A 21721-nucleotide genomic window follows, 5' to 3' on the forward strand; every position below is an offset into this window, starting at 1 on the left:
TAGCATAAGGTGTCAGGTTTCTACTGGGAACCTGTTGGTTCAGAAACAAAAATAACAGTGGAGAGAAAGCACAGGAATAAGAAATGGGGTTTTTTTTGTTTTGTTTTGTTTTTTATCTGCATTGGCTCTTAGCTTCGGCGTGCGGGATCTTTTGTTGAGGCGTGCGGGAACTTTTGTTGAGGTGTGTGGGATCTTTCATTGTGGTGGGCGGGCTTCTTTCTAGTTGTGGCGTGGGCTCCAGAGCTCGTGGGCTCCAGAGCTTGTGGGCTCTGTAGTTTGCAGCATGCAGGCTCTCTAGTCAAGGCCTGCGAGCTCAGTGGTTGTGCTGCGTGGGCTTAGTTGCCCTGCAGCATGTGGGATCTTAGTTCCCTGACCAGGGATCGAACCTGCGTCCCCTGCATTGGAAGGCGGATTCTTTACCATTGGACCACGAGGGAAGTCCCTGGAATAAGTGGGTTTTTTAATTTCCTAAAACATGTTCAGAGACTCAAAATACTGTCAAGAGTCCTAAAGTCCTCCAAAGCTGCCTCTGAAACCAGTCTATGCTTGGTCCAGTAGGTCAGGCAGAATCTACGACTCCCATCAATGGCTGAACCATCTTTGTTCCTGGTGGCTGGGAGTATTTCCATTCCACCAAACTGAGGCAGAGGAACTAGCCTGCGTTGAACTGGGAAATCATAATTCTTCAATTGGGGGTACAATGATAATGGAGATAAAATTTTCTAAATTGTCCAGAAGTAAGACAAAAAAAAAAAAAAACCAATACGACTTCGTTTGAAACACCAACATACTAGCCAATTTTCTTCTCCTATACTAAGCTGTCTCTTAGGCTTAAAAAAAAAAAACAATGTGAATTTGCATATTTGCCACTCAGCAGCATTTCTTTTTTGAAATGGGATTTAACCTAATTGAATCACAAGTTCCCAGAAGGAAACGTCCCTGCAGCAGTAAGTTCTCTACCACTACTATTAGGCTTCAGTCTCTTTCCAAACCACAGATTTGAATGTGATAAAGCAATGTAAGAAAACACCACCCAAACCAGACCTGCACAGCACACACTTAGTTAAAACCTGGATTTTCACATCTTCCCCAAATCGGTAGTTTATATGGTCATGTGAAAAATTAAGTGGCACATTGATACTAGGTAAGCAACCTACCTGACTTCTGAACTTATGTAGGTAGCAAATTGGAATTGTGTCCTTAATTTCTCACAGGAAGACGAAAAGGTCAAAAGAGGTGTTGATACTGACCAAGAAACCACATGCTAGTGGAGCCCTGCATTTCAGTCTCCCATGTAGGGCAACAGAAATGAGGAATGTCATGGAAAGAAATCGCCACTTTACATTTAAATATTCCTTTGCAACTATGTGAAACCTCTTCAAATATAAAACCTCATTTGTCCTTCACAACAACCCTGTGGTCTGGACAGGACAGATAAGGTACCAGCAAATAAATTAAGATGCAAAGAAGTTATGCCACTTGCTCAAAGTCACATAGCCAGGCAACAGGAGCCAGATACAAAATAGTGCCTTGGCCTTTTCTTTTGCTAAAGAATGACAGTAAAATAACTTTTAGGTTTGGCTGACTCAAGAAATTTATCATGAGAAAACCAACATCATCAGATCAGACTTCCATAGTTTTTTCTTAACCTTTTTATTTAGGCATAAAATATATTCAGTAATGTACAAAATGTGCACTAATCATAAGTGTATACTGATGTGTAAATTTTTACATATATTTTACAGATATATTTACACACACATACACACACACCCCATTGTAACCACCACCCACATTAAGAAAGAAAACATTTCCAGCATCACTGTGACTGTTCCAAGTTCATCCCTCCCCAGAGATAACCACTATTCTGGCTTTTCTCCTCCTAGATGAATTTTGCCTACTCCTGAACTTTATATAAATGGAATTATGCAGTATGTACTCCTTTTCGTCTGGCTTCTTTCACTCAACGTAATGTCTGTGAGAGTTGTCTGTGTGAATCAGCAGCTTCATTGTGTGAATATATGACATTTCACTTATTCATTCTCCTATTGATGGATGTTTGGGTTGTTTTCAGTTTTGGGCCGCCTGTAAAGAAAGCTTCTATGAACATTCTTATACATTTCTTTTGGTGAACTTATACATACATTTTCCCCAGAGTATGTACACAGTACACTATGGAATTGCTGAGTCATGGGATAAGTCTTTAGTTTTCCAGGATACTACCAGCTGTTTTCCAAGGTGGTCGTATCAGTTTACACTCTCATCAGCATCATATGAGAGTTCCAGTTACTCCACGTTTGCCAACACTCGGCATTTGTCAGCTCGTTCAATTTTAGACTTTCTGGGTGAGGCGTAATGGTATTTCATTGTATTTTATTTTGCATTTCTTTGATAACTACTGATGTTGAGCACCTTTTTATATAGAATTCTTGGCCATTTATGTAAAGGATTGTTTCAAGTTCTTTTCCCATTTTTTAAATTGGCTATGAGTCTTTTTCTTTCTGATATATATAATCTTCGCTAGTCTGTGACTTGTTGAAGAGACATTCGTGATTTTAATGAAAGCAATCTAACTTATTTTTTTCTTTTATGTTACAGTCAGATGATATTTCCTGTGGTTTCTTCTAGAACACTAGTTCTCATTTTTTGGTCTTGGGACCTATTTACACTCCTAAAGATTGTTGAGGACCCCCCAGAGTTTATGTGAGTTAATATCTATTGTTTATGTGAGTTAATATGTGAGTTTATGTGAGTTAATATCTATTAATTTGTTTGTGAGTTAATATCTATTATGTTTATGTGAGTTAATATCTGTTAATATTTACCACATTAGAAATAAAAAATGGAAAGTTTACAAATTTTATTAATTCATTTAAAGATAATCATAAACTCATTACATAACACAAATACAGTCCTCCCCTGGTAGCTGAGCGGAATTGGTTTCAGGACCCCCTTGTACCAAAATCCACAGATACTCAAGCCCCTTATATAAAAGTGGCATAGTGTTTGCATATAAAATATGCACATCCTCCTGGATACTTTAAATCATCTCTAGATTACTTATAATACTCAGTACAATGTAAATGCTATGTAAATTGTTCCCAGCATGCATCAAATTCAAGTTTTGCTTTTTGGAACTTTCTGGAATTTTTGTCCCAAATAGTTTCAATCCACAATTGGTTGAAACCTCAGATATGGAACCCGAGGATACTGAGGGCCAACTGTAACATCTTTCATGAAAAATAACTATATTTTCCAAAGCAAAAAAAATTGTGAGAAGAGTGTGTTTCACGTTCTTGTAAATCCATTTAATATCTGGCTTAATAGAGGGTAGTTAGATTCTCATATTGGTTTCTGCCTTCACTCTTCTGCAGTGTGTGTTTTGCTTGAAGCATACGAAGAAAATCTAGCCCTACAGAAATACATAGTTGGAAAAGGGAGCAGCCGTTCTAGATAACTGTAGATATTCTCTTTGATACTATACCAAAACTCAACACATGGTACTTTCCCAAAATTAGTTGCAATGTGGAATCCAAAACCATATCAGTGAACTTTTCATGTTTTGTAATGTTAAAATCCATTGGTCTATCTTTCAATTTGAATGGATCTTCTTACCCACGCATGGTTTTGTAACAGCATGCCTCAGTCACTTGGAAAATATTGTCTCGCTGAATTGTGCAAACCTTTCAAATATTACAAATTTAATTATACAATTATTAATTATATACATGTGTATACATATCCTATTCACTTACATCACTACTGATCTCATCAGAGAGGTCTTAATGGGAACCTGTCAAGCTCACAGTAGTGGATACAGTGCATGTACATTTCATTCATTTTTGAGAAAATGTCTGCCAAATACCCAAGTCTGAATAACTATAGATTTTAGTCATTCTCTCAGCTAAAAATAGTATTCCATAAAGAGAACCAGGAGTTCATTCTGTAATTTAACACCAGTGCTTTTCCTTGTGAAAACCACCATCCTCTGGCTTGCAGCAGAAGTGCTTTATGTTTGCTTCCCATGTGCTCACACAATATTTAAAAAGGATATTAAAAGGAAGCATACTCAAAAGTTAAGATTGAATGAAATTGTTAATTTCTGTTGCTTCATCAAGGAGATTCTAAACTACGTTGTTTTGGTTTTTTTTTTTTTTACCATGACTTTATGATGATTAAAAATACATGGGCTTCCCTGGTGGCGCAGTGGTTGAGAGTCCGCCTGCCGATGCGGGGAACACGGGTTCAGTGCCCTGGTCTGGGAAGATCCCACATGCAGCGGAGCGGCTGGGCTCGTGAGCCATGGCCGCTGAGCCTGCGCGTCCGGAGCCTGTGCTCCGCAACGGGAGAGGCCACAACAGTGAGAGGCCCGCGTACCGAAAAAAAAAAAAAAAAAAATACAGTGACTATTACTACTAGCGTAGTAGTCAGTGCCACTGCCTTGATTTGTGCTAAAGTACTAGCAGTTTTACCCACCATTGCTTTTGCACCATCAGTGCATACGTCGACACAGTATATAGGCATGTCACATCTTGGTTCTATCATAAAAGTAATTTTGATCTCACAGATTCCCTAAAAGGGTCTCAGAGAAACCCAGGGAGGCTGGAGATCACATTTTAAGAAGCACTACTCTAGAAGCTTTAGTGTTTTACCTTTTACATTTAGGTCTTTGACCCGACTCAAATTAATGTTTGTTTATCATGTGAGGTGGTGGCGGCGAGCAGGTGTCTAGGGCTTCTTCCCCTTCCGTACTGATATCCACTTGCTCCAGCCCATTTACAGAAAAGACCATCCTTTACTCACTGAAATGGAATTGGCACCTTTATCATCAATCAATTTGACTATATGTGTCTAATCTGTTTCTGAATTTTCTGTTCCCTTCCGTTGGTCTACTGTCCATCCTTGTGCCAATATCACACTGTTTTAATTATTGGAGCTTTATAGTAATTTTAAAAAAAATTTTATTGATGTATAATTTGCATATAACATTATATTGGTTTCAGGTGTACAACAGAATGATTTGACATTTGTATATATTGTGAAGCCATCATCGCAAGTCTAGTTAACATCTGTTACCATACATAATTACAAAAAATTTCTTTTCTTGTGATGAGGATTTAAGATCTACCCTACTAGAGTAGTTTTGAAATCTGGTAGTTTAAGTCTTCTAACTTTATTTGTAAGATAGTCTAGACTATTCTAGGACTTTCACATTTATATAATTATTATATTAAATACTATATAAATTTAAGAATCTGGTTGTCAATTTCCACACCCCCCCCCAAAAAAAAAAACCCCTGCAGTGATTTCAGTGGCAATTGCCACTGATCATGTTTGTCTTGATCCCAACTTGGGAGAAATTATTAAGTATGATATTAGCTGTAGTTTTGTTTACTGGGGACTTTTTGGCAGAAATGCTTTATCAGATTGAGAATGCTCCCTTCTCTTCCTCTTTTGTTTAGAATTTTTACCATAAATGGATGCTGAATTTCATCAACTAAAAAGTTACCATATTTTAAAAATATGGTAATTGAGTTACCATATTTTTTTTATCTTTTATTCTGTCAATACAATGAACTGCATAAATTGATTTTAAAATGTTAAAACAGCTTTGCATTCCTGAAATAAACCACATTTGGTCACGATGTACTATTCTTTTCTTATATCTCTAGATCTGATTTGCTGACATTTTGTTTAGAATTTTCAGGGAATTCCCTGGGGGCCCGGTGGTTAGAACTCTGCACTTTCACTGTGTGGGCCTGGGTTCCACCCCTCTCTGGGAACTCTGGCCCGCAAGCCATGATGCAGCCAGAAAAGAAAAAAAAGAAGAATTTTCACAACTATGTTTATTAGGGATATTGGGCTATAATTTTCTTTTACTATAATGTTGTGACAGATTTGGTATCAAGGTTATATTAACTTCTTAAAACAGGTTTGAAAATGATCCCTCTTCCTCATGAGTTTGGGTAGATTGGTATCACTTCTTCCTTTAACATTTAGAGGAATTCCCCACTTAGATCTCTTGGGCTTGAGGGTTTTTTGTGGGAAGACCTTTAAAAAAATCAAAACAGCTATTGAGATATAATTCACATACCATAGAATCCCCTCATTTAAAGTGTACAATTCAACAGTTTTTAGTGTATTCACAGAGCTGTACAGCCCTCACCACAATCAATTTTAGAACATTTTCATCATCCCCCCATCAAAAACCCCACACACAATCAGCCACCTCTCACTTTCTCCCGAACTCCCCAACCCTAGGTAACCACAAATCCACTTTCTGTTTCTTTAGATCTGCCTATACTGAACATTTCATAGAAATGGAATTATATAATACCTAGTAGGAAGGTTTTTAATTATAGATTCAATTTGGCCAGCAGGTATAGAGGTATAAAGATTTTCTATTTCTTCTTGTGTTCCTTTTGGTAAATCATATTTTTCAAGAATTTTGTCCGTTTCATCTCAGTTGTCAATAATATTGGCATAATGTTGTAAGTGATCTTTTTATGATTTTAATTTTTGTATGATCTTTTGTGAAGTCCCCTTTTCTATTCATTTTATTGGTAATTTATATTTTCTTTTTTTCCCTGATCAGTCTTTCTTAGGAGCTCTTTTGTTTTCTTTTTAATCTTTTCCCAAGATCAACTTTTGGGTTTGCTGATTTTCTCTATCATATGTCTGCCTTTTCTTCTTTTTATCGGTTACATTTTTCTGGACATTGTATATATTTCCTGGATATTGTACATAAACGAACAGCAAAGATTGAAGTTGTGTTATTTTTCACCAGAAGGGAATCACATTTTTCCTCTGTTAGAGAGTTGAGCTGGGTGAGAACGGGGATGCAGCTGTAGTTAGAGGCAGTTCGCTTCTGGTTTTCAGTGTCTTGAAGGTGAGACTGCTTCATCTAGCAGGAATTTGTCTCCCAAGCTTCATAAAACTGTGGGAGCTTTCACTCTGCCTTTTCAACCCATACTCATCCAATGTCCCCAGGGGATAAATAGAAAGGCCAGAGATCTCACCTCACCTAGGGAGGCCTTTTCTCTCTGTTTTGTTCAGATCTATTTATATAGTCAGAGGAATTTTGTCCTCTTATTTTGATGGGTTTTAGTATCTTTTTAAACATAATTTTCTAATTTATTCTTTGTTCTAGTGGTGCAGTGGGATCGATAACATGCCACTAGCTATTACATTCTATCCAAAAGTGAAAATTCCCTGGATAGCTTTTTAAAGAGATATAAGTTACTAAAATCACTTTCCCTCAAACATCTAACTAAACTGGAAAGCTAACGAAACGTTAAATATATGGCTGTTATAACTTGCACATTCATTTTAGGGATATTGAATCTATGCACAGTGGTTGCACTATTATAGGTTGTATGCACTTTACAGCATATTAGGGTTCCTTGTATAACCAAAATATATGATACATCTGTTATCATATGAGAGGCAGTGGGCAATAGCAGAAAGAACACTAAACCCTTGATAGAATACTGAGCTTTAACCTGAACTCGCAAAAAGCTAGACCAGGAAAATATAGTGAGCACTAATTTCCTGGAGAACATGTGAAATAAATGCTCTCTAAAGTCCTCATTTTACCTGTTTTAATATTAGGACATGTTTTACTCATTCATAAGACAAAAATGTCAGGTGTAAGTGAGATGAACACCTGAGCATCTGCTCTCAGATTCAATAGAACCTACCAATGTTTTGGGGGTTTTTTTGTATAAATTTATTTATTTATTTTTGGCTGCATTGGGTCTTCGTTGCTGTGTGCGGGCTTTCTCTAGTTGCAGCGAGCAGGGGCTACTCTTCGTTGCGGTGCACGGGCTTCTCATTATAATGGCGTCTCTTGTTGTGGAGCACGGGCTCTAGGCGCGCGGTCTTCAGTAGTTGCAGCACGTGGGCTCGGTAGTTGTGGCTTGCAGGCTCTAGAGCGTGGGCTCAGTAGTTGTGGTGCACGGGCTTAGTTGCTCCGCGGCCTGTGGGATCTCCCCTGACCAGGGCTTGAACCTGTGTCCCTTGTATTGGCAGGCGGATTCTTAACCACTGTGCCATCAGGGAAGTCCCCTACCAGTGTTTTTGAAGTACCTCTCTTGATACCTGCTCCCTCCCTCCTTTCCTAAGAAGTATCCATTATCCTGAATTTTGGGTTTCTCATTTCCTCAATTTATAATTTTTGTAGTTTGTTTTTTGGCCACACCATGTGGCTTGTGGAATCTTAGTTCTCTGACCAGGGATCAAACCTAGGCCCTCAGCAGTGAAAGTGCAGAGTCCTAACCACTGGACTGCCGGGGAATTTCCCCTCAATTTGTAATTTTTCCCACATCTGTAGGCTATCCCCAAAGAATAAATTGTTTGATTTAAAGGTGTTTAAACTTTACATAGCTTTATACCGCACAAGATCCTCGGCAACCTATTTTTTCCCCTCAAACTTCATGCTTGTGAGATGTGACAAGTTGGTGTGGGTAGTTGTAATGAAAGACCTAATTCTTGTCCCAAAGTTTTGTGCTTCAGTTTCTGCCACTACAAATACACAAGGAGGAGAGTTTAAATTGAATCATCTATCAATTCTCTCCGGATCTGAAATTCTACTTTTTACAATAAATATAGAGGTGTACAGTTTACTCCAAAAATATAGCGCTGATCATAATTATGATTTATCTGAGATTGACTCGTTGATCAGAAACACAACCCCATGGGAAATGTGTCATGGTATCATTTTCAGACATTTTGGCAAAATTTAAAGATTACCGGAACATGAACCTTCAGTATGTAAGACGAATCATTTTAATGCCAGGTTTGAAGCGGCACACGGGCAATGATGAGAAAAGGCAGAATTCACAATGCAAAAATGCAAAGTTTATTTTCTTAAATAAAATACTATATTCATATCTATACAAATAATTATTACAACCATTAAAATGTTACATTTACCAATAAAAATTTCAAAACTTTAAACAAGAGCATGGTTCAGAATATTCACACCCTAATACAATGCATTTGTAAAAAGATGTCAAAATAAACAGGACCTATTCTTATTTACAACTGTAGGACAATCCTGACCATATTATACATATCTGCTCTGGATTCTATTACAAAACAAATTAGTTCCCATTAGGATTATAAACCAGGTAATTTACAGTAATAGGACACAGTGCACAGCAGATATTGCTGGCGTGAGAATAGTTACAAATATTACATACACTACTGAAAACACTACAGTTAGATTTTTTTCTGGTGACTGCCCTACAGTAAGCTTCTCACCCAGTGTATCTATAAATAATTTGTGAAGGTAACTATGTTCTCAGATTTTTCCACCCACTTTTACTGAAATGAATATATATGTGTGTGTGTGTGTGTGTGTGTATATATATATATATATATATATATAAAATCTCCTGTTGAAAGTGGAAGCAAATCTTTTCTTCACAGTAACACAACTGCAGCATTTTAAGCAACACTGTCTGGTCCCTTTCTTCCTGGAAGATCAACAGTTCAACTCCCCCTAAAAGTTACCAATATAGTCACGTCCAGTGCCTCACAGATGAAAAACGGTTTTAAGACTTAGGGGATGGAGGAATAGAGGTCCAGAAAAGTGAAGAGGGGACTGACATGGAGTAAACTTTAAGTTCCTATGACATAGTATGGTGTATAGCTGTACACACAACTGAGGGAAAAAAATTAATCATCTCTTCAAAAAAGTGTTGACAAATGAAGAGTTGTCTTCTATGTCTCATGAGATCCCTAGTGACAGGTTATGCGGTCATTCAAAATAACACCAATTTGGATACTATCCCCAATATTTTCAACCCAGGTTGGCTCATGTTTATGAAGCATCTGAACACAGGCATGCGCCAGAAAATGATTACAGTTGACAGGGTTTGTGCAAATCTAGAAAGAAGAATGAATGGCCACCACATACAAGCTCTGAGTTTAAAAGAAGTCTTGCATCTAACTACTAAGTGTTTTACAAGATCGGCTTTAAAGATGGCTCAGAGAATGATAAGGCAACAGTGAGAAACATCAGCTGTACTTGTCGTCTAGGTGTTTGATTACACAGCATGGACCATCCCGGCCGGTCCTTTGCTGTAACAGAGGAGTGAGTGAGCAGTATGTTCCAATGGCTGGTCCTAGGACCAGAGGCACAGTTGCAGGTAAAGTGCAGTCTCAGGGTAGTGGCATGTGGGCACAACTAGAAGCTCTGTGTCCAAGAAGTTCCTCAACACTTCTTCCCAGAACACCTGGATGGCCTCAACCTGAACCTTATGTCCCCCACAGACCCTAGTAGAAACACTCTTAGGTTCACACAGGAAGTGTAGAATGCAGGGAGGATATTGTTAAGTAAAAAAAGGACCCTTTTCTGTTGAACTCTGGAGGAAGGAGAAATGGTATCCTTCAGCCAAAAAGGTATCGGAGAAGAAACTAATTTCTGGCCATTAATTTGCATAAAGGTATCATAAAATCATCATTTATTATTGCCTTCTGGAAATACACAGCCATAGGTCATTATCTCTGGGCAAAGGCAGATTTAGAGAGACAACAGAATCAGAACAACAACTTCCAGGTTCCGAAGGATATCAACCCAAAGCCGTCTGATTTTGTTACCACATTTGCCCTTTCTTTACTCCTCCATGGGGGGAAACAAAAAAAACTCTCCCAAACAAGGGACAGAACTATATGGCACATTAAACATTTTCAGTCGCTCGTGAACTACTTTTGTTTTGAGAAATTCTTGTTGCCCCTTAATAGAATAGGAGATATAATGGTTTCCAAAGGCAGGCATTTGGGAATCACTGATTTGGAAGTATGAGTCCCTATCACACACCGAACCAATAGACACTGGACTCAATAAATGTTTCAAGGCAGAGGAGTAATCATCCTTCTAAGGAAATGACCAGATTCCCTGCCACCTGTTTGACATGGAGCAGACGGAAGAAAATAAGAGCCTAAGTACTCATGTATCAAAGGAAGGATAGAGCTAAGAAGATGCATATTAGTGAGTCTTTACCCTTTCTCAAATTTTAAAAACTTCACTCCCATTAAAATGTACTTCTACATTTTTTTGGAGTATAAATCTTAGCCTCTCCATGAAATGGCCAATGTTAGAAGGCAAGAACAAGGCAAATGAATTATCTTTAAAATGTTTAAATAATTTTGTATATTAAGAAGCCTGATTTTTAAAAGTTGATCCTCATTGCAGTTCACCCTGATATGTGACTGAAAATCACTGAAAAAGAACATTCCTTCCTCGTTCTTCTCTTCCCAAAGTTCTGATACATTACATTTTATAAAGCATGATCACTCTGCAATTTGCATTCCTTACTTAGAAAAAGGGTGCCATCTCTAGTACACCCCAAAGGTCTTAAAATAAAAATAAACTTCCTGGAGCAGTATAAAACACCCCGAAACAATCTGTATGTACCAAAAAAAAAAAAAAAAAGAAATGACATCAAAGTTGATTTCTTTTATCCATGATTGACACATTAGAAGTTTTCACATGATGAGAAATCTGAAAATTTTCACCTCATCAGAAGTTGCTGTGTAAAATGTCTAGAGGAATCAACCACTTTCTGAAACTGATTCTATGTGATCAATAACACTACAAGAGAGAGAAACAATTTAATCAATGACTCTCACTTATGACTCCTACCTAAGTTAGTGTATTTCTAGAAATTACAAATTTATCTGTGGAAATGGTTTTACATTCTATAGACATATATTAGCAGGCCATGAATAACATTAAATTTACTATAACAAAAATTGACTATGTTCTCTGCCATTCCTTTGCCGAAAATTATATCCAGAGCTCGTTAGATATTAAATAATAAATTTCCTCCCCCAAATCATGTAGCTCTAATTATCAAATACTTAATACTGCTGGTAAATCTCATATACTCGGGCTTCCCTGGTGGCGCAGTGGTTGAGAGTTCGCCTGCTGACGCAGCGGACACGGGTTCGTGCCCCGGTCTGGGAGGATCCCACGTGCCCCGGAGCGCCTAGGCCCGTGAGCCATGGCCGCTGAGCCTCCGCGTCCGGAGCCTGTGCTCCGCAATGGGAGAGGTCACAACAGTGAGAGGCCCGCGTACTGAAAAAAAAAAAAAAATCTCATATACTCATGCTTATAAATCAAGTAAGATTACTGTGCTCTAAACACTTTCAGAATTGAGTTTGTGTATAAAATGATCTCTTACATACATACATGTCTGTAAGATAATTAGAGCTACATGTAAGCAGGAGCCAAATTATTTGCAGATGGTCATATCTTTCCTCCAATGGTCAAATAAGCCTTACTTAGGGGGCAGAGACTCTTTCGGGATCAAAGTGTTATATTCCTGGAATGAAAGCTCTGAGGAATGTAAATGCTACCTCTGAACAGAGCTGAGCAGAAAAATACAATCGAGGCAACAGAGAAATATCTGCAAGTACCAGGCTTGGGGCCTTTCCACTGAATGTTCAAATCGAGCTTCTTCTTAGCCTGTTACCTTAGTTCCAATTCTAACAGTCCCCAGTTCTTCAGAACTCAACAGCCACTGTGTGTGTGTTGGCGGGTACAGGAGGAGGAGGGGGAGACAGATAGACAAACACAAGGTGAGAAAGAGAGAGGGAGGAAGGGAGGGAGGGAGAATGAATAGCTGAACACATTGAAACCAGTCCTTGCAATTAGCAGACTGGACCTTTCAAGAACAAAGAAAAACTTGAATGTTAAAGCTTAAAACTCAGTTAGTTTTTTTTTTTTTTGCGGTACGCGGGCCTCTCACTGTTGTGGCCTCTCCCGTTGTTGAGCACAGGCTCCGGACGCGCAGGCTCAGCGGCCATGGCTCACGGGCCCAGCCGCTCCACGGCACGTGGGATCCTCCCGGACCAGGGCACGAACCCGCGTCCCCTGCATCGGCAGGTGGACCCTCAGCCACTGCGCCACCAGGGAAGCCCCAGTTAGTTTTTTTTTAAAGTTATAAACCTCACATGTTTTTTCTCAATTGACTACTGTGTTTATCTGCTGTCTTGTTTAAGTAACTAATTCACGATGCTCTCCTATTCCTCCCCGTGAGCGTTTTGAAGGGAGAAAATACATTTTTCTTATTTTTTTGCCCCCAGGAGGCTGCCTCAGCTGGCAGCGGGAAGAGACGGGAAAATTTGGTGAGAACAGTTGAAGAGGCACAGATGACCCTTTTGCTGAGTCTTTAATAGAGGTATTCACTGGAGTTAACTGCTCTAACCAAGCCTTAGGAGGTTTTTTTTAAGGAAAAAAACACAAAATTCTGGTCCGTGGGTTCACTTTGCTAACAGAGTAGACAGAACAGTTTATATCTCCCACTCCATCCCATTTTTGGCAGACTATAACAACAACAAAAATTAATGGGCTTGAGAATGTGAGTACATATGTTTTCTTAATTTTTAATTAAATTTTCAAAATTCAATTCATGAATTTTGAATATATTTTTAAAATTCATTATTAACTTCAGCGGGGCTTTTAAAAAAACGCTACGTCAAGTTCTTCTACACTTCAGCAGGTCTCAGGTCCCAATTCCTCATTTTCAGATGGCAGGCCTATTTTTAAAGAGCCAGTTTATACTTTAAAATCTATGTCCGAGTATACACACGCTCACACACATGGACATATGCAAAGACAATGTTTTGAAGCACCATTTCACATCTACCATCAGGAAAAATAATGAACAAATTCATCTTCTCATTGTAATTCTACTATGAAGGGTAATAATGCAATATACAATGCCATATTTTAAATATAAATATCAGTAATGAAAATACTGACAGAGCTTAAGACTCTGTTCAGAAATATTTTAAAAGTAAGGCTCAAATAACTGTGTAGATTCCAAACGCGCTATTTACTGATCAGTCCCTAATGATTAAACAAATATAAAAGAACTTATTTCAAGATCAAATAAATAGGAGAGAATTCTACAACAAAACTCAATGGATCAAACAATCTTTAACTGAACACATGCAAAACTCCACAATACAACTGCTTTTATCCTTATGGCCTGATGCAAAATGCAAGTACAAAATGGAGAACATCTATGTACTTTGCTTTTTAGCTTTCCACTTTTAAGGCTACTTGTTTAAGGAAGACCTTTGCTTTTACAGGATCTTGGCACATTAAAGGATAACATGGCTCCCTAATTTGGAGAACAAGACATGACATTCAGATAATTTATGAATTGTTATAATTAAGAAAGAAGCCTCTACCTAAACCAAACCTTGGGAACACAGGTTGATTAAACAACTCATTTATTTGCTAACTGCTTGACTTGAATCATGGACATTCATTCTACATTAATTCAACACCTGCCATGGGTAAGAAACTGTTCTAGATGCTGACACTGGCCCGTACTTGGTTATGAGCCATTGTGTTATATCGAACTGTCTGTATTTTTGGAAAGCAACTCAATCAGCTCAACTATTTTACAAATTATCAACAATCAAGTTTAAAAATCTAGGTTCCTTCCTACCACCCAGGACACACCAAGATGATCTCCCTCAACTTCCAGCCGATTAATATCTAGGGAATGTCAGATTACAGATCAAACTTGAAAATGTAAATCTGCTTGGAAAATTTAAAAAGTACACCATGCAGTTAAAAATGAAAGATAATTTGTTTTCGACGACCCAGTATTTGCCTCATCTCTGACACGGCTTCCCTACATTCAGAAGATAACTGACAATTGATTATACAAACACAAGGAGATACACTCACACACTCTCTCTCTTCCTGTGCACATGTGTGAATACACACACAAATACATTTGTAATCTCACCCATTACATTTATGTATAGTCAGTCAGTATTTAAACAGCTGAACTGCAATCATGACCTAAAATATGGCTTATGTTGTGGGCAGGTCTGTTTGAGGACTGCTTGGAAGAGTCCGAGGCAGAGGAGTTTGCTATCGTAAGCAAAGGTGACATTGCTGAGCCGTCAGGGAGAGCTGTAGCTATTTCTGGAAACAAAGATGTCATATTAAAATTGGATAAGTGAGAGTTGGTCATGTGCATTGGAGGCATGTCAGGGAGAAGAGGAAAACTTGGTTGAGCAAAACCAACAGGTCTGGGAGGAGATAAAATTGATCCAAATCGGTTATTCAAACTTCCACTGTTTACCTTCTCTGTGCTAGGATTCGAGAACATTTGATTAGAAAAATAGGGGATTGAAATATCATTGGACAGTGTAGGATGAGCAGGAGAGTACGGGGGATAGAAGGAGGGGAGAGTATTTTGGGGATCTACAGGGATGAGGGCTGGAGTTCGAGTGGCACTAGGCTGAGTAACCTGTGGAATGAAAGAAGTATTAGCATTTATTGGTGGATTCATGCCACCCTCAGGAATAAACGGAAAACCAAAATTTTGTGATAGGGTATGCTGGTCAGGCGCTGAATTATCATTAGGTACTTGTGGGCCATCAGGCATGAAACGAACAATACTTCCTCTCTTTTCTGTAGTGGGTTGTTGGCGACCGAGAATCATACTGCCACTAGTAGACAGAGGAAGATGGGGAAGACTTGGATCAAAGACATTACTGTGTCTTTGGTTTCCAGAGCGATTCCTTTCAGGTTGACGAATTTTGGAACCGCTGCTGTCTTGCAAGGGATGCCTTGATCGCTGGGGAACTGAAGAACTAGTTTGACGTACAGGAGGCCCTTGGTCAGCATTTCCGTGAGACACAGACGGATGCAGCAAACCTGGCCTTGCAACCCCATGCATGTTGGTTGTGACTGGAGGGTTCATGTGGCCCTTGGTCCCGTGACTGTCAGTAATCCTCATGGGATTGGACTTCTGTACAGAAACGTTGGGACTTGTGTTTCGACCTTGAATATCTCCTGAGGAAGAAGAACTCGAAAACGGAACATTCAAAGTGCTGTTCCTGGTGTTAACTGCACCCAGGGACATGTCACAGCTCTCCCTATTCTGACTCTCACTCTCTCTTCTAATATGGACACTCTCATGAGTTGGGGGACAATTATATTCGATTGCAGAGGAGGGACCACACTGTGTATTCCTCTGATGCTCTGGCAGTGATCTCTGGCTCCCAATGACCTGATCACCCAGGTGAGGGGCAAGTAAACTCTGCATGAAACTTTGGTGACATGTATTTTCACTGTCCCTTGGTGGGACAGCATTTCCTGTTGGGATGCTCTGAACTGGTGGGTAAGGTAATCTCTTTTGGCGGTCAATTGGTGGTGGACCAGGGTTTTGACTAATTCGAAAAGCCTGGGACTGCATACTCCTCAAGGATGACACAGGGTTACCTATTTCATTATTTCTTGAAGACTGTACTTCAAAATTACTCTGGGGCTGCTGACTGGCTCCGCTGGGCTTAAATGTCTGACAGTCGGAAAGGCGGATATCTGAGGTAACAGTATGGTCCACACGACCCTGCATATTATGAATGGCCAAACTCTTATTTCTGGGAACATCAAGGTAGCTTCTCATTTCAAGCTGATCTGAAATTCTGGAACCCTGAATCGATATACCCATTCTCTGCTCTGAATTGGAAGATGTCTTTCCAATGAGTGCCTCCGCAGAGTAACTTGAAACTCTATTTCTCTCTGGCCTGTGTGGAGTACAAGTCATGTCTGAAGGTCTCGTCACGATACTCGGTTGGGACACCATTTGCTGCTCTATGCCTCTTGATGTCAGAAGCCTCTGCATTGGATTATGCCCAGATACGTGTTCAGAAGAAAGCCCCGCACCTTGCTGCCGGCTTCCCACCTCCTGCTGGTGCATGATGTCTTGACTGAGATGGTTATGGTGACTGCGGCTCGTGGAAGGATTTTCACGACTCTTCTCCGGCTGGGAGCTTCCAAAGTGTTGCTGCATCTGTTGCTGCATCTGCTGATGGTGGGGGTGTGGCTGACCACTCTTGGGTCGGGATTGGTCAGTGCCATGGTGCTTGGGTTGTAGAGAAAGCTGAGAGGCCTGAGTGCCCTGAACAAGAGTCCTCTTTTTCTGCATCTGGACTTCCTGTTGCAGGGTCCTCTGTTGGTGGACGTGGGGCTGAGAGTGGACAGAGCTCTCCGCGTGAGGTGCGTGATGCTGCAGTTGATATAAGTGATGCCTCTCTCTTAACTGCCCCGCCTGCTGCTGCTGCTGCTTCAAGTAGACATGGTTGCTGTGCAGGTGAGGCACCCCTTGAGGTGGCACATGCTGCTGCAGGGCCTGCAGATGTTGGCTGGCCTGCGTTTGCTGCTGCTCAGCCACGGAAGGCTGCGAAGTGCACTGAACCTCAGTTTGCCTCAACGCAGGGGCCGCAAAGTTGTTACCAGGTGGGAATAACCGCGTAAGGCCGTCTCCATGTGCTGGGTTGCTAATAGGCACAACTGAGTTTGACGAGTTGGGAGGGATCTGACTAACCATCATTTGAGTTTGATCAGAAATGCTGTCTGGAGTTCGGCTCATCAGGGACAGACCTTCCAGCCGGAGGGGAGCCGGCTGACAATGCTTTTGACGTTTAGCTGAAGACAGTAAAAGGTCATCTTGGACAGCACGCTTAGCAGAGTTTTTACGGCTTTCATGACTTGGCTTTAAGAGTGGCTCTTGAATCTGTGGATTTGGTATGGTACCAGCCATAGTACTGAGCTGTTCTTGGGAGTATTCGGTCATCAGAGATGGGCCAGGAGGCTGACTGCCATAGGAGCTAGATGAAACTGTCAGATTAACCGTTGCAGGAACAGCTGTTTGCTCTGAAGTTTGGGATAAACCAGCGCAGCTGACCAGAGGATGGCTGATGCTGCTCTGATGGATAAGATTATTCACACTTAAACTGGTGATGCTTGGTGGCTGAGAAGTCGAAACCTGTAAAGAGGCATTTGATGTTTTCATCCCTATAGAACAACTTGGTTTTTCAAGGGGCCGACCCACACTTGCTTCAATTGAATCCTGAGAATTAAATTCATTTGGTGTTGCTTCTGCCTGTCCTGGGCCATTCTCTTTAGATATCTGGGTTTTGAAAGGCTGGTCTCCCTCTAAAGAGGATGCTTCAGAAGGCTTTGAAGGAACTTCCCTTATATCAGCCTGGGCGCCAGCTCTTCCCTTCTCAAGGTTCTCCTGGTCAAAAATAGCTCTTGCTGCAAGAGCAACTATATCAGTTTGCTCTACAAAGGTACAGCTGTCACATGTATTAGTCGTTGCACTGCTGGTGACATCCTCTCTAGTTGTTTCAGGAAGCATGGATGCAACTGAGAAACTACGGCTACTGCCAGAGCTGGTTGACATGGGGGAGTCAGCCTGCCTACTGGTGAGCAAAGAACCATTAATAACCTCCTGATCAGAGATGCAGGAATGATGCTGTCCTGGATCTCTGTCATCACTGCTCATCAGTAATAGCTCCTGTTTGGGATGTAAATCAACACTTGAATGGACTATTTTAGAATTTTCCGAAGAAAAGTCAGGATGGTCCACCTGGACTGAAAGAGGTGATTTCTGAGGGTCTTTTTCTTTAGCAAGACCAGATAGCAGTGCAGTTAAACCCTGCCCCTTTAAGAGACCTGTGGTTTGCACTGTAGCCGATGAATCTTGCTCAGCCCTGCAAGGTTCCGCAATGACTTCTACCTCAGAAACACAGTCAGTACTTGCAGTGCTCGTGGCAGATGACAAATCAGAAACCTGAGAAACCAAAACGTGGGGATCATTCGCAGACGAAATCAACACGTTGGCTGAAGTGCAGGATTTGGCAGCATCTGGCAATGCCAAACTAGTTGGTGGCTTATCCTGAGATGTCTCTCGTTGGAAAACGGGGAGAGAATCTTTGGATTTTGCTGGGGCCATTGTAAAATGTTCACTTGTTACAGATTCTTGGGAGGATGAGCTAGACTCTTCTGCTGACTTAGATTTGGGTATGGACTCAGGTATCACTGATTCAGAATTCAGAATATCCAAAGAATGTGAGCCAGAAACACTCACACTATTTACCTGGGACATAGTGACCGACGGTAACACACCAGGGAGGCTGTCCAGAAGTCCATCATTACACGATGGCTCTGTGGAGCCTTCGGTGCTGGGGCAGTCTAACTTACCCACATCTCTGGCTGGATTCAGGGTGCAGGCTGACTTATTAGTGGCTACGTGTTTCTTGACACTCGGCTTCTTATTCAGCCTTTTGGGCTTCATGTTAGGCAAACAAGCTACAGTGTTCATTGAGGGAGTAGTCACTAGATTATACGTACTGGGTAGTGTGGCTGAATTCTCCGTTGTCATGGGAGACGCTACAGCTGTTGTTAATGAAACACAGTTAGCTGGGGTGGTTTGACTATTTGCAGCAGTTTGAGGATTGGCAGGCTGGCTAACAGACAGTTGTACACAGCTTTGCCCAGCCATCTGCGATATGCTTTGATTGAGGCTGGCCAAAGCGCCAAATGTATTCAGGGCAACATTGGTATTTGGATCTTCGCTGGTGGTGGGTTGAATAATTTGCATAGGGGTTTGACTTGTAGTTCCTGATGAAGACATCACAGGCTGCAAAGCAAAGAGCTGTCCATTTAAAGAAATCGTTTGAGGCTGTTGTTGGTTTGACATGGTTACAGAAAAAGTTTGTGTTGAATTAGACGCTGATAAAGATGAAGGTCTTGGTAATATGTGGACAAGGTGCTTTCCTCCAAAACTCTGTGGGGTCGAAACATTTTGCACTGAATTGTTAGACCCTATGACAGCACTGGCTCCATTGACAGGGAGTCGAACAGAACCAGGAGGTGGAGCGGAGAGGAGCGGCAAAGGGTTCTGATTAGCTGCCTGTATGATTACTATCTGTTGACCTACTGTTTGGTTGGGAACCTCTGCCCTCATCATTGCTGGGCACGGGGTGGTGCTGGGTGGCTGAAGAATGATAACGTTTTGATTAGCAGGAGCTGCGTTAACAGCCGACCCAACTGGCTGAGCCATCTGAATCACTTGCATTGCTGAATTCAGTGGAAGGATACTTTTTGGAGGCTGAGATTTAACTTGTGGCTGGGCAATCAGTGACTGCATAGGTAAAGATGGACAAGAAGGCAAGGTTACAACTACTTGCTCAACTGGCTGCCCATCTGCTGGAAAGGAATTATTCAAGTTGACGCCTGTAGCCACACATCTACTGTGGTTGGCCGTGGTGGGGCTAGTACCAGACTCATTTAATACCGGAGTCACAGCAGAAGATGGTGTCTGGCTTAAGGGCTGAATAGTGTTTCCCGCCAGTTGCAAAGTAGTCCACGTCGTCTGCGTGTTTCCAGCTGAGGAAATTCGGGTAAGGCTATTAATGTTTTTCAAATCTGAAGCACTAACAGCTGAAGAAGGCAAAGAACAAGAAAGAGTCCAACCACTGTCCACAGGGTTTGCAGAAAGGGTGCTCACAGGGGTGGTGGTCTCCCCTCCTCCAGGGGCAGATGGGGCCACCACCGCAGTAACACTTGTCAAGTCTGCACCCTTGCTAATGCTCGCAGGACAAGAATCACCTGCAGATCTTGGAGGCTGGGAGCAGACTGTCGTGGCAACGGAAACAACAAAGGTGGTTTGAAAGTCACTTCTGCACTCCTGTATGCTCAGGCAGGACTTGCTTCCTTGGTGTCCTTTAGTGGCAGTTGCTGAGCAGCTGGAGGAGACGCTTGTGGCACAAGGGACTGTTTTCTTCAATAATTTGGGGCTCTCTTGCTCATTCTTATTTTCAGAAGAATTTTGATCCTTTAGACATGTGTGCAATGAATGATGCTGGGGTGGTACAGGCCCGACAGGGACAGTCATCAGTGAGCCACTGCTGGCACCAAGTACACTCGACTCGCTTTCGGAGGTGGAAACCTCAAGAATATTTTGAGCAGAAATGGTAGCAGGAAGACAAAGAGGAACAGGCTGGTTGGCAGCCAATGCAGAAACCGTGGTCTGATGCCATGGCTTGTTTTCAGAAGGGTAAACTCCAGAAATAGACACAGGAGTCACAAGATTGCAAGTCCTCTGTACTGGCACCACATTGGCAGTTTGCTTCTGTAAATTATGACCAACGTTAAAGGTTATCCCCTGAACAGCTGTTCCCTGGCTATTTCCACCAGGCTGACTCCCGCTGGAATAAACAATGATATTCTTTTGAACCTGGTCACTGGGAATAACAACAGAGACCTTTGAGTTTTTAAGATTTCCTTTCCAGTGGATTGTGGGGTCGTCATATAAACATATGTCATTTGCTTTTAGTAATTCAATATATCGGCCATTTTCTTTTTGAATTTCTTCCAGTTGTTTACGTAGCTTTTTAATTTCTTCAGCTACAATATCAAAAACAAAAATGAAAAAATTACCTCTAAGTGTCAATATTTATAATAATTTAAGAAACAGCTGTATACTAAACTACTGAATACTAATTTTAGCATTCTAAATACCTCAATTGAGAATCTTCAGCTCTTTTCTAATATAAGTTCTTTCTTCTTTTTAGAATGGTACCTCAAATCTCTATCCTAATCCTTTGAAAAGTATGTATCTTTAAAGGTCAACAATTCAAAGGTCAGAAATTACTCATAATGTAGAAATCTCAAAATTCCAAAATTCAAAATAGGGCAGCAAGGAAAGGCATACTGATGTCATGGTAACATGCTAGGAAAATAACACTGAATATCAATATAATAGCATTTAAATGTTGCAATAACTAACATTACTTTATGGCGGTAACAGAGAGTTTTTTTTTTTTTTTTTTTGGCCCCTCTGCATGGCTTTCAGGATCTCAGTTCCCCAACAAGGGACTTAACCTGGGA

The 21721-nt window shown here is 40.8% G+C and overlaps 1 protein-coding gene across 4 annotated transcripts in view; it reads right to left on the reverse strand.

Annotated features, from left to right (window-relative positions):
- Positions 1-8837: 8837 nt before the first annotated feature.
- USF3 (upstream transcription factor family member 3) overlaps positions 8838-21721 on the reverse strand; it is a 48167-nt gene continuing 35283 nt past the window's right edge. For all 4 annotated transcript variants that reach the window (XM_022553387.2, XM_022553326.2, XM_089910546.1 and 1 more), the window contains one exon: positions 8838-21238. In XM_022553387.2, coding sequence (XP_022409095.2) covers positions 14808-21238 — 6431 coding nt within the window. In that variant the 3' untranslated portion in view covers positions 8838-14807. The remainder of the gene's footprint in view (positions 21239-21721) is intronic.

Source organism: Delphinapterus leucas, chromosome 4, assembly GCF_059928025.1.
Source record: "Delphinapterus leucas isolate spDelLeu-1000000601 "Yukka" chromosome 4, BTC_Dleu_Yukka2, whole genome shotgun sequence".
NCBI lineage: Eukaryota > Metazoa > Chordata > Mammalia > Artiodactyla > Monodontidae > Delphinapterus > Delphinapterus leucas.